We start from the raw sequence: 14,631 nt of genomic DNA, 5'->3' as shown, positions 1-14,631 counted from the left end.
GCCCTGTGTATGCTGGTTTTTGTTCCAACCACAATTGCAATCCCAGAATGTTAACATGTTGTTAATTTTTCCCCACTTATGCCAATATCCATTAACAATAAAATTGCCACATTCATATTGTGCTATACTGCAAACAATTACATATAGAGATGAACTTTTTGGACCTAATGAATGAATAAACATGTGTTTAATTTTCTGAAATGTATCAACACGATGCAGGTTTGGGTCATTTTAATTTGCTTGTTTTTGAATTCCCCAATTAGAAGCCAATTGATCCATCTTTAATTTCATCAGTTAAAAAACCATTTATTTTTATGTGATTCTTTGCAATGCAGCACTATATGAACTTAAGAATTTTATTCTTCACGGCACATTGGCACACCTTGCTATTTCTGACATAATGTAATTTAAGAGGTAAAATAATCTCTAAACATGAAAAGCACCTAATTAAGAAAAATTAACTACTTGTTAAAAATACAGAGACTGTAATTGTGGTTGGAATGAAAACCAGCATACACAGGTGTACTCCAGGTACTCCAGGACTGATGTTGGGAACCAATGTGTCACTCACCAGTGTGACACCCCTGGGAGGGAGATGAGGCAGTGCCAGGGAACACCGTTGGTTGCCGCATGGAGAGAGAGTGCACCCACACAAACACAAAATAAAATAAAGCCATCTTCACCCTTCCCCTAGCATGTTCCAGGCCAAAAACAACAAACTAACACAACAAGCTAAAATAACAAAGACAACAGACAGTAAAACAGTGGCAACTTTTCAGTTCCTCACTCTGTTTCTGAAGTGCTTTCCAGCAGACCATCTCCTCCCACTTTTCAGTGGTGGTTTACTTTTCTCCATCTTGATAAAAGAAACAAAACTGAAATTAAATGCAACTCAAATTCAAATAAAGAAACATGCCCTTGGTGTGAGCTCCCAGCCTCAGCCCCAAACTGTGGAGAGCAGCACACCTTTAAGCACCTGGGCTAATTAGCTAACGCAACCCAGGTGCGTTAGCTTCTTCTTCTTCTTCTTCCTTTTCCTCTTCCTGTCAATTACATCATCACAAATGCTCCAGGCCCACAAAGAATACATCTCCCCAAGGGACATTCAGTTACTTCAGCGAATAAAAACATTGGATACACATGCAAAATGGACATATATAGAAGTGCACACATTTAAGAGCACGTGGCACGATCCCTGCAGCTACTTCAGTAGGAGGAGATGAGCAAAGCGGCTTCATATTTGGCTCCATGCCTCCTCAGGTGGAGAATACCTTGATGTATGCTACCACTGAAATTTTCATTCGATTCCCCAAGCCAAAGACAAGTTGGAAAAGTGTCTGTTGTGGTCAATACCGCAGACAAACACAGCTAGCTACATTTGCACAAATGTAAGCAATATTCTGCCTATTAATAACATTAGATAACATATCTAGTCTATTAACTAAAGTTAGCCGAGTGATTAAATCATATCAAAGTTTATTTGTCAAATGCACAAATACAGCAGATAGGCTGTTGTTAGCTGGCAATGAAATGCTTAACATTAACCTACGAGCATAATTGTGTAGCTATGCAAAGGGAAAACATAGCTAGTGGTGAAACAAAAAGAAAAAATCTGTTTGCTGTCTCCAATCTTGCATAATGAGCATGTTCACAATTATCAGGAGAATATAGTATAATATATTATATAATATAGTATAATGTGTGTCTTTGTATGTATGTACATGCATTAGGCTTTTTTTTTCTTTTTGTATTTAAAAAAATGGACGTTTTTTTTAGATTGGGCAAGTTTGAAGCTCTAATTGGGCAGGTTCACCATTTTCACATCTGGCAACATGTCCACTCATCTAAGGCAGCAACCACTATCTACTTGGTTAATTTAGCCAGCTAGCTACTCTGCTTGTTGTTGTAATTTAAAGGAGTATTTGTGTGCCTTCATGGCATAGGCACCTATAGGATTTTATCATATTGTTTTGATGGAGTAATACTGCTAATTATAGTTTAGTAGCCATGTGATGCTAGCTCTTGTGCTACCTAATGATAACTTTATAACTACCTGTACACATATTACTGATTTCTCTGTAAAAGTAAAGGTTGTGTTACTTTCAGTAGTGGTCCATATTGTAGTTGAATCAATTTGTATATGCTGTATCATTTACATAGTCATCTGGAGCTGCTATGTATGTGGTGGATCTGTCAGACATCCTACATATGGTACATTACGTAGAGTGTCTTTTAATTCTTCTTCATTCTCATCTCTTTGTGTTTGCAGTCTGTGCATGACTTGACTTAAAATAATTCAGCAAGTGAAAAGGAAGGGCCCAGACATTAGACATTTCTTTTTAAGAACAACCTTAAAGACAACTAAGTTGCAGGAGCTATCAGCATCATTCAGGTTATGATAAAATAATTCTAGCTCACAGGGTAAATGTTATTGACTTATCAATAATAGCATTGTTAAGGCAATTATTGCATGTTTAATGTTGTTTGTTGGCTATGCAATAAAATCACTGCATGAAAGTTATCTTTGCTGGAACAATGATTGCACCACTTTCCTACAATTCACTGGGAAACTGAATCATGTCAATTACTGATAATAATAGGGGCGACATAGCTCAGGAGGTAAGACCGATTGTCTGGCAGTCGGAGGGTTGCCGGTTCAAACCCCGCCCTGGGCATGTCGAAGTGTCCTTGAGCAAGACACCTAACCCCTAACTGCTCTGGCGAATGAGAGGCATCAATTGTAAAGCGCTTTGGATAAAAGCGCTATATAAATGCAGTCCATTTACATTTACATCCATAATACAGATAGAGCTAAGCCATTTTTCACCTGGAGGTGTCCTATGGAATAGCACTCTGGTCAGGAAAATGTTAGTCAGGTTTACTGCTCAGGGTGTATCATAAAAGTTTTTGCATTACTTAGCAGTTTACACATGAACCATGTGACCTTCTTACAAGTACAGTAATTAATATATTTTACCTGCCTGTACACCACTTTGGTCAACGTGGGTTGTATTTAATATAAATAAATTTTATTTGATTTGATTTATATTCTGTTCTCAAATGTCACAAGAAATAAGCATTTAAGTGCTTTATTTAAAAAAAAATTCTTCCCATTGGAGTGTGCCCCTAGACCCCCCTAGCATTTAGGTGTCTCCCTTGGTTCAAAATGACTCCTATGCCCCTGAAATTCGGTAATTTAACACAGGAAAGCATGTTTATGTATTTGCTTGTACATTAATTTTAGATAAATGATCATGACTCTAAACATAAATAAGCAAGGCAGCTACATTTATTTCAGTGTGTGAAAATCCATCAGTCATCTATACCTGCTTATCCTGGGCAGGGTCATGGGGGGTGCTGGTCATGTCTGCCCATTTCTTGCCAATCAAATGTGGCAACTCAGCTTTTAAAGGTATCGCGACAGAATCTGATGACAGTGACAACATTCAAGAATTCAGTGGTATATTGTATGATCGAGGTAAGAAATAAAATCGTTGAAGGTTCAAGATGAAAACCTAGCTATGGTCATTTGATAGTAAGAGACAAAAGATCTTTCTTCTGCCATCTCTGCTAGTAATTTAGCTGCACTAAGCAGTTAACGTTTTATAGGTAGCTAACGGAAATTTACTTGAAAGATCAGATAATGTAACTGTGATGTAATCAGCTGTTAATGTGTTAGCTATTATTATAATGTTCTGTGGAGCAATGACATATCCCAGACATATCCCCAACACACCTCCCCCCGCTCGCCCCCCCCCCCCTCCCCCCCCCGGCCCTTGAGCAAACACTGAATTTAGGAAAAGTAAATATATAGGCCTACCATCTTTTAATTTTCCTACTACTGATCTTTTTACTTTTTTACCATGATAACAAACTGGACTAGAATTTTTAATGTTTTATTTGGAACGGTGCTTTTCTGCCTCCCCCCCTTATTCTGACATGTAATTCTCTTCCAGTTTGTTAAACCTTGATTTGGTGGGACACATAGTGCTACTGAAAAGCCAAACCTTAATTGGCCAAGAAGTCTGCTCAGGTTTGTTGGCAGTTCCCATCTGTCCACTCATGTTCAACTACTGTATACCAGCCTAGCCAAAGGCATAAATTTGTGACACCTCTGAAGTCACACATGCTTTTCACTTGATGGACTTTCCAGTTTTCTGTTCCATGGACTGTTTCTATTTGAGTTGATACAAATGATTGTGTCTGTGCCTGGTGGGCTTAGAAACACAATGCAGCCACAGTCACAATGCTGAACAAATCCTAATTAAAATTTCATAACAATAACACCAAAGCATCCTGAATTGTTTTTTCTGAGCTGTATTTAGGCAGATTTCCAAAAAGTCCATTTGGAGACTTCAAAAGGCCACTTGATGAAAATATTATAGGTCTTTAGAGGTGTAAAATTCTAGATCTTTAGAGGAGTAAAATTCTCTCCATCTCCTTCTCCTCCCCCTCTCCACCTCCCACTCCTTGCAATCTCTGGTAGCCGCAGATTGTATAAAATAAACACATTAGCTATCTAGTTCACTAATCCATTGATTGAAGTTTTTGTCAAATGTAATATGTGAAATATTCTCTAAATATTTTATTATTATTCAGTATGCCTTCTCCTTATTAATAAGAGTACTGAATAATTATGGTTGGGTATCGTTTAAATTGCCATATTGTTTGAGTACGAAAAGAAACCAAAATGTTGTGGACAAAACAACCGTTATTTTCAGCAGATTTAGGCTGAAGAGTGCATAACACGCCATGCAGTGAAGACCATGCCACGATGACCATGGTGGAAATGGTGGAAAACTATCTGTTGCACTCCATAGAGTTATTATCAGCAGTCAGCGCATTATCAAGATTATAAAAATGCTGAAATGTTGTCGTGTGGTGGGCTGTACAAAAAACGAGGACACGAACCAACCCAGATCTGAAGTTCTTTGTGCTCCTGTGCAAAATAGGATGCTGTTGTGACTGATTTAATACAGAGGAATCATTTGATTGTGTTATTCCTTCAACTTATATAATCCAAATCAAAACATGAATATACATAAATGGTCTTTAATAATGCAAAAATTATAAATAAATAAAAAAATAAATCACCAAATGTTTAATTTCATTTTATTGTTATATTTTTCAGCTTAATGGCATAGTATACATGTTCTCGCAACTTTATGCCATAGACGCACCTGAAAAATGCACAGACTTTCGGCTTCTCTCTTCCCTAACCATGTACATTAAATCATATGGATCTCCTAAATCACATTATGTCATTGACCAACCCAGACATCCGTACTTGCCAACTAGGGTGCAAAAATATGTATACGTAGTCTAAAAAATAGTAATAATAAAACAATATTTTTATCTGTGTGGTAAGAAAAAAATATGTTACCTTAGAAAAAGAATAAGTGTGTTTTCTTTCTAATATAATGCACGTTAACATTAATATTTGAGTGGAAGTATTTATTTTTGCTGTCAAAAATGAATGGAGCTCAACTGGCTTTTTGAATGAATTTCATATCAGCAGGGGGCAACATTACATCCAGTGCTGAGGTTGAGATCCGAAAGCCGGCCCCTTGGATGAAACGCAAGTGTACACCTGTTTTATTGGTATGTGCATCACATCCTCCCAAATGAAGTTTGCAAGAGAAGTTCACAAGGGTGTAGCAAAACCTGAATTGGGACACTAAACATGTGTGTACTGCTGGTAAAATATAGTATAGGGCTTAGGAACTGGGGTGTTGTTCTAAACTGATATTTGACAAAAATGGTGTCAGGGTGCCTGAAAAGAAATGTTGCATTTTTGCAACTCGGGGTCTCACAGGGTTATGTTTTTATTTCTTGTTTAGCAAACAATTAATTTGCAGAATAATCAAGATCAATAAGATCAATATCTGGCCTGCAACGATTAAGAGACAGTGAAGCGATAACTAGAATGTGATTGTTTAACAAGGATGACTGAACAATTTATGAAATGTCATAAAAATGTGTTTTAATATTTTATTAATAGTTTATTTAACTAACATCATAGTGGTAGTGTTAATTATTATTATTATATTATATTATATATTATATTATTATTAGCTTTTTCACAAGTGAATGAATCCTGTTAAGGTTTGAGCTCTTGTTTCATTCATAATATAATTAGTTGGAGTCAAAAGTAACAATAGCTTTACAACAATGATACATGGATATATACAGTTCTGGTCACCATTATTGGCACCCATGAAATTGCAGTACATCGTGTAGAATATCTCCTGAATAAAGGAATCTAGTGAAAAAGCTTTGGTCTATAGACACTCGTGTTTGGTACAGAACAGCATATGATGAAACAATAACAATAAAAAAAAACAATCAGGAAAAAACTATAAAAACTGAAAGATTGCCGTGACACTGGTATTGGCACCCTTCAAATCAGTTTGAAAAAAAGAAGTTACATTTCACTCACCTGTGATAAATTGTCAGTGCCCACATGACTTGAATTAGCCAATGAACGATGACTTTAATGCTTAAAAAAGCCACGTTATTCCGTTCCGTTTTCACAATGGTGAAGACAAGGGAGCTGTCTGAGAGCATCAGAAGTGCTATTATCACCAAACACAAGACCTCTAAAGGGTACAAGGCCATCTCCAAAGACCTTGGTATCCCTGTTTCAACAGTGTGCAATGTTATTAAGAAGTTTGCTAAGCATGCAACTGTCAAGAATCTTCCTGGACGTGGGGGGAAGAGGAAAATCGATGAGAGAAATCTTCGGAGGTTGGTGCGAACTGTGGAAAAAACACCAGCTAAAAGGTTCAAAGAGCTGAAGGCTGACCTGGGACCATCTGGAGTCATGGTTTCAACGCGTACCATACGCCGCACACTAAACCGAGAAAGGCTTTATGGGCGAAGGCCAAGGAGGACCCCACTCCTGAAAAAAGTTGTAAAAAGGAATGACTGATCTTTGCCAAAGAGTTCCTGGACAAACCACAATCCTTCTGGGCAAATATTCGGTGGACAGACGAAATCAAAATAGAGCTTTTTGGCAATGCACACCAGCGATTTGTTTATAGACCATGAAATGAAGCTAATAAGGAAAAGAACACCCTACCTACAGTTAAGCATGGTGGAGGATCCGTAATGTTGTGGGGCTGCTTTGCTGCCTCTGGTACTGGAGGCCTTGACCGTATCGAAGGAATCATGAAATCAGAGGATTACCAAGGAATTTTAGAGCGAAATGTGCTACCCAGTGTAAGAAAACTAGGTTTGGGTCGAAGATCATGGATTCTCCAGCACGATAAAGACCCAAAGCACACATCCAAAAGCACTTAAGAATGGTTGAAAAGGAAAAAATGTACTGTTTTAAACTGGCCAGCAATGAGTCCTGATCTCAATCCTATTGAAAATCTTTGGAGAGAGCTGAAATCTGCCATTGGGTAAAGGAATCCTGCAAACATTCAAGAGCTTGAACAAACTGCAAAGGAAGAGTGAGAGAAACTGCCAGCTGACTGGTGCAAGAAGCTTATAGACGGCTACAAGAAATGTTTGGAGGCAGTCATCATTGCCAAAGGGTGTGCAACCAAATATTAAGGAAGGGTGCCTTTATTGCTGTCCATGTCATATTTTCTGTTTCTTCTTTGAAATGACTACATGTAAGTTGAAAAATAATGTTTTTTTGTTAAATTACTTTGGACAACCTGTTAAAATATTCTGATAATACAAACTTGGTACATTTCCATTTATTTCTGGAGATATTTCTAAAGATATTGTACAGATATTGTACAAACAATTCAAGGGTGCCAATAATGGTGACCAGAACTGTATATATATATATATATATATATATATATATATAGACGGGTGACAATTTAACGGAAAAACCAAGGTATAGGGTCTTAGTAAGTTTTTCGGCCACCACGAGCCACCAGAACAGCTTCAATGCGCTTAGATTCAGGCATAGATTCATAGAAGTCTCTGGAACTCTACTGGAGGGATGGAACACTGAAAAATATTCCGTCATTTGGTGTTAGGATGATGGTGGTGGAGAGCACGCTGTTTAACACATTGGTACAAAATCTTCCTTAGGTGTTCAATTGGGTTGGACTGCGAAGGCCATAGCATAAGATTCACATCATTTTAATACTCATGAAACCATTCAGTGACCCCCTCATGCCCTGTGGATGGGGGCATTGTCAGTCTCTAAGAGTCCACTCCCTTCAGGATAGAAATGATTCATCATAGGATAAAGGTGATCACTCTGTATTACTTTGTATTGAATAACTTTGTATTGAATTGCAGTGACTCTTCCCTCTAAGGAGACAAGTGGAAGCAAACCATGTCATTAAATTGCCCCCTACGGCAGAACAGAGCCACCAGACCCCCTCACGGTAGAAGTAAAGCAATCAGGTATGTACTGTTCTCTTTGTGTATGCCACACATGCACTTACCGACCATTAATTTGTCACCTGTCTGCATATGTGTGTGTAGATGAATGACAGCTTTTTTTTGTATTTGTTTCAGCCTGGCTAATTTACATTTAGCTAACCAGTCACACTAAAAATCAGTTCACTCAACCACATTAATTAAAACAGAAAAATTGAGTTTCATTAAGGATGACTGTTATAAGAATAACAAAAGATAAAACATACAGTCGTTTATACGTGGTTTTGTTATTTTCTCTGACAAAAAAGAAATACTGTTTTTGCATTTAATACTGAAATGAGTATACACTTAAAAACAGTTGCATCTGATGTTTGAGTTGTGATCAAACATATTTCCTTTTAAAGCACTTACTTGCCCTTTAAGATTTTATATATACATAGTTTAAGACTTCTGATGGTGCTAACGGGGCTGTGTGCCTGCAGAAAACTGCTATTGCTTGAAAGAGTTTCCTTTTTCACTACAAACCCCTCTCCTTAATCTCTGATAATAGCCCTCATCTGCAACTTTCTTTGATGTCCATTCACAGGGAATGAATGTAAGGGCAAATAGAACTGTTTCCTCTCGGAGATGGAGCTGTGAGGAACACTGCAAGCTTTTTTGCTTCTGAACTAAACAATTTCCTGTGAATAGCTAGGCAGATATATAGCTGCCGACAGCGATGCCAGGGGCCAAGCACAGAGCCACAGCCACAGGGCCAAGGGTGAGCCACAGAGCAATGACTGCCTTTTGTATCTTTCTGAGATTTATGAAAAAATAAATGAAATTGTGAAACAGTTTAGCTGCCTTCATACCACAGTTGTGTTGCGGTGGTGCACTATATGCTGCAATGGGAGACGGAGACAAGCAGTTCCTCCCAGCCTCCCACATACACACATAAGGTCCTACCGGTGCTGGAGCACCAGCCCATTTGCCCCTCAGGATCAAAAGTGCCCCTTCGAGCTGCTGATTTTTTAAATCCCATTGCCTACTGCTGCTCATCCTTGTGTTTCTGCCTGTCCTGTTCCTGCCCACAAGTGCTCAAGTAATGTGAAATGCATGAAAAGCATACAATTAGTGAGGTCAAACCTGTTTGTTGATATTTCAGAAAACATATTTTGACAGTTTATTTTTCATGCATAATGTCATACATGCTACAGTATAATGAAATAAGAACATATAAATTCCTAACTTACCAGAATATAACTGTTATTTTCTTTATTATGATGTTAAAAATTAGCTGCTTCCCTTGGCATGTAATCACTATTGGAGGGAAATGTATCATCGCCTGTGCGGATTTTATGGTGGGGTTTTTCTTTTTTCTTCAACAACATGCACCAGTATTTAATGGTATTCCTACAGTAAAACGAATGTACTGTACACATTTACTTGTATATATCGTTATGGGATGCGACATTTAATAAAATGTGTATTCTCAAAACCCAATACGTGCCAAAATGTCAGTTTCAAACAGCGGCCCCGTGACTTCAAAATTCCATTGCAGTGGGGGACTCAAATTGGCCAGGCTCACGTCCCCCTTTTCACCGTAATAAAAAACATCCATTTGTAAAACTAAAATGCTTTTTACCACACAAGATCTTTGCAGGGGCGACACGGTGGTGCAGTGGGTAACACTGTCACATCACAGCAAGGAGGTCGTGGGTTTGAATCTCGGCTTGGGGCCTATCTGTGTGGAGTTTGCATGTTCTCCCCGGGTCCGCGTGGGTTCCCTCCGGGTACTCTAGTTTCCTCCCACAGTTCAAAAACATGCAGATAGGCCAACTGGAGACTCTAAATTGCCCATAGGTATGAATGTGTGAGTGAATGGTGTGTATGCCCTGCGATAGATTGGCGGCCTGTCCAGGGATAGGCTCCAGCACCTCCTGCGACCCTGCTCAGGATAAGGGGGTATAGATAATGGATGGATGGATGGATGGAAGATCTTTGCAAAAAGTACAGGTACAAATGTTGTTATTCAAAGTAGTTACCTGGTGACTTAGCCCCCATAAATCAAGTACCACTAGCAGCAGGTTAGCTGGCTGTCGCATACTATTCTAGCTGCTGGGCATTCGGAATCCAGAGGTGGCATATGTCTCCTTTTCATTGTAATAACAAAAACCACCCATTCATAAAACTAAAATCTTGGCGAATAAATACATGTAAAAATATTGTTGCTTAAACTAATTTTCCTGGTGACGTAGCCACCAGAATACTTGTACACTAGCAGCAGGTTAGCTATCTGCGACATAGTATTCTAGCTTCTGGGGATTCGGAATCCAGGGGTGGCACACATCTCCTTTTCATTGTTTATAAAAAACACCCGTTCATGAAACTTAAATGCTATATACCACTAGAGATACAGGCAAAGATATACATGCTAAAATATCATTCAGTCAATGTTTAGCTGTCTAGCCATGTCAGAAAACATTTTATATGGCCTCCTTCCCGGAATCGGAATTGAACAATCAGGATGATGTCAAGACAGGCTTGGGCACAATTTGAATCACATTATTTCTGCAATACAAAATCCCTTCTGGGGTTATTTTGAATAAATAGTGAGTGCCGCTTATTTGTTGCAATTACGCTTCTGAAATGGCTGTAGAGGTCCCTCAGGATGCTGGCAGCTGTAATGTTTTTAGGACACCTAAATATACAAACGTATGAATGAATGGTTAGTTATTTTTATAATGACCCCACTGGTTTTGGTGAAACGTTAAGTGCCGACACAAATTCTCATGAACAGAGTCAAATTAGCAAAATCATTTCTGATTTCTAAACTAAAAAGTAACATTGCTGAACTGTCAGTGCACATTTGAAATGACTGAATAGCTGTATCTACTCTGTTTTTTTATATTTCCTTGTTAAATGACTTGTTAAATTGAGCCCAGATACCAATTTTGTTTTATGTTTGTGTAGAACGCCCATTGGGATTACATTGCATGCAGAACGTTTTGCCCCTAATACTATTCCTAAATTTAAAATATAGACTGTGGATTATACATGATATGTTTCCTGGGTTCAACCCAGCTTGGTTATGCCAAGCATATCGCTTAATTTATGTGCAGTATCAGTCATTAGTGTTGAATCCTGCATGCACTTGATTACAGTAATTGTGCATGCACTGTAGCTCTAGTCTGCATTTAGTCCAATGTACAGTGATGGCGATTGAGAATAATTCTCTTCCCCAGGTTGGTTTGATAGAGAAGTGAAGTTGTGATAGCCATGCTATAAATAATTTATTCAATAATGCTTTGATACATTTAGACATCAGGACCATAATATAAACCGCTGCCCACGATGTCCTGATGGGTAAAACATTTTTATCTTATGGATGCTATATCTCTTCATGTGTACAAAGGTTGACCTGTAGAGTGAAAGCAAGTAATCTTACAGTTTCTGTAGTAATTTTTGCAGTTACAGCATATGATGCATGTTTTCCATGGAAAGAAATTGTTTCCAAATTAACCAGCTTACAGTTAGCTTCTGGGTAATAATTTACTTAATAATTTACTGTCTTTTCAAAAATGTGATCTTTATATGGAATTGTTTTATGAAATGTTAGAGCCTAATTAATACAGAAATGTTAATATTGTTCTTTTGATGCAATCCAGGGCTCACAAAAAGCCATATTAAGTTCTTAAAACAAAGAATAAAACAATGTGCAAGGACATCATAGTTGTAGAAAACATTATATAGCTATGTGGTAAGGCTCAGGAACTGCACACTTCTGTAGGGTGTGGGGGGTGGTGGAGGGGGATATGGCCTGCTTTCTGCTGCCCTCAGAGTGTGAATGCGGGGGAGGGAAGGGGTGCTGACAAAAACAGAAGGCAGTATATTTGAAATGTGTCCTATCAGTAAAGTCTTGTCAGCCAGAATTTATCGTACCAACTTATACTTCGTCATGTACTGCAAACATGATCCAAATATTGTCCATAGCAACTTTGGTGTGTATTGGATGTAAGGGTACATCATCAATAATGATTTGAACATTGCAATTTTGAAGTGTTACTGTAGATCCACCTCAGGTGGTAGGCGCACAAAATGTGATTCACATGATCTACATGGCTCCCTTTACAAGTTGTATATTTCCAAAATTTGAATAGCAGCCATTTTTTCTAAACTGTAATTATAGTCCTGTGGCCATATTTTCATAAATCAAAATTTCACAATGACGTGCTGTAGATCACACATGCCAAATTTAATGAGAATCGGGCAAACATTTGAAAAGGTGTGTTTTTCAAAAAATTGAAATTGGTGGAAAATTAAATATGGCAAATACTATAGGTTCTATGATGTTATTTGTTCAGAATGAGGAGATAGACACGTGGAAAAAAATTACCTCAGATTTGGTCAATGTTGCAATTTTGCAGATGGCAATCTAGCACCACCTAGACTTTCAGTTCTGTGGATGTCATGCGTAATAAATTGACAGCCATACTGAGCATGCCTGCCAAAATGAGTTTTTGCACATGGGAAAAGGGTGAAAATGTAGTGAGAGACAGAATAAAAATAATAATAACAAAAAGTAAAAACAATAGGGGCCCTTTACACCCTTGGTGCTTGGCCTCCTAACTATACTACCAAAAGAAAGCCAACCCCCTTCCAGTTTTCCTACCTGGAAATGTGAGATTTAAAAGGTTAGGCCTCTTATAATATGCACAACAGTGGTATTCTATATATGTATGACAAAAGAAAATCAAATAATTTCTTAATTCTTATTTATGATATTCATGTTGCCTGCTTTTTATTAATATAAATTATATTATGTTTCATTACTTCTGATTGTGAACTTTGGAAAAAAACTGTTTAAGGGAAAAAAGCCCAATTATTCAATGAAATCTACAGACATTTTTAGGTGCTTAAATCATGCTTTATTAAATCAGTAATTAATAAATTTCAAGGAGGCTGCATATATAGGTAATCCTACAGTTATAATTTCAATAAAACCAAAGTGTAGGGCATGCAATTAATGCATTTGTTTCTTTAGCACAGCAGGTGTTGTCACTGTGGTACACATACTTTACTGCAGCCCAGACTACTGACAAGGTGAAATCCTAAATCTAACACACAGACACACTCAAACACAATGCACCCAAGCAGGCCTCCGAGAAGTGGCACTGTTTCTGCAAAGAAGTACTTGAATGACTTACAGAACATAATGGCCAGGTGATGTTATTTTTTAAGAAATCCAATTCAAGCAGTCCTTTGCCAGCAATAGTGCACATAAAATAAATAGTTGCCAAAGTGCAGGCCGCTCGCACTTTGAGCATGTCAATAAAATAGTAGTATGACATAGTCAGTCTGAACACAAGGCCTAGTTGTGCTGCTTACATGAGGGTAAATGCAAACAGCACTCAAGGTCTTATGCTCATGTAACAATTCATATGAGTATGGTAATATTAATGCACATACAAATGTACAGTGCATAACATTGTCTCTCAAATATAGTAAAACTTCAACAGGGAGCCTCTCTACCTGTTGAGGCAATCTTAAGACTTCAACTTATTGTTGAGGCACATAGTTTTGTTTCAGGTTTTTCAGGGTATTCGTTTCATGTGAAACTTTCTCCTGATAAACATTTAGTTCCATTAGTTTCAGTTAATATTGTCTCAAATAACAATGCATACATTTTCCATAACCGGTAAATTCGGCTATATACATTATGTACATGTCACAGAAAAATGGATCAAAAATCCTAAGTCATAATTATCCAATATGGCACATTTTATAACAACTTTTAGACTTTAGTCTAGTTTGGCATAAATTAATGTCAAGTTTGATATAAAAATAGTTCATATTTACAAGAACAGAACTCTGTCTCTATTATGTAGAGTATTTTAGCAAATAAAAAGGCACTGAAGGAGGGAAAGGGGAAGGATATCAATTATAATTTTTTTACATTAACCGAATGCTGATGTTAACCGTTGCAGTATCAGATCCCAGCTCATTGGAAAGTTTGAGAGTATAGAGTCCAGCATCATTTTCTTTCACATTGGTGATTATGAGGGTTGTGAGGTCCTCTGTGGTCTCAATGTGGAACCGATCACTTTCCCCTTCACCAGGCAGTTTTCTCCCCATGCGTGTCCACTCAATATCTGGCTTTGGCTCCCCAGAGAAAGCACAGGCTACTGTAAGAACTTTTCCTTTCTCAATGCTGATGTCTTCAGGGAGAGCTTCAATTTTTGGTGGTGTACCTTTAGGAAGTAAAAGAATTATGAAACTAGTTATACTAAACTGAATTTA

General features: G+C 37.8%; 1 protein-coding gene across 1 annotated transcript in view; it reads right to left on the bottom strand.

Moving 5' to 3' along the window:
- Positions 1 to 13,236: 13,236 nt before the first annotated feature.
- LOC118222800 (titin-like) overlaps positions 13,237 to 14,631 on the bottom strand; it is a 210,973-nt gene continuing 209,578 nt past the window's right edge. The window contains 1 exon segment of the mRNA XM_035408657.1: positions 13,237 to 14,582. Within this exon segment, the coding sequence (XP_035264548.1) occupies positions 14,284 to 14,582 (299 nt within the window). The 3' untranslated portion in view covers positions 13,237 to 14,283.

This window comes from Anguilla anguilla, chromosome 3, assembly GCF_013347855.1.
Source record: "Anguilla anguilla isolate fAngAng1 chromosome 3, fAngAng1.pri, whole genome shotgun sequence".
Taxonomy (NCBI): domain Eukaryota; kingdom Metazoa; phylum Chordata; class Actinopteri; order Anguilliformes; family Anguillidae; genus Anguilla; species Anguilla anguilla.
This window is presented reverse-complemented; position numbering and strand designations above follow the sequence as displayed.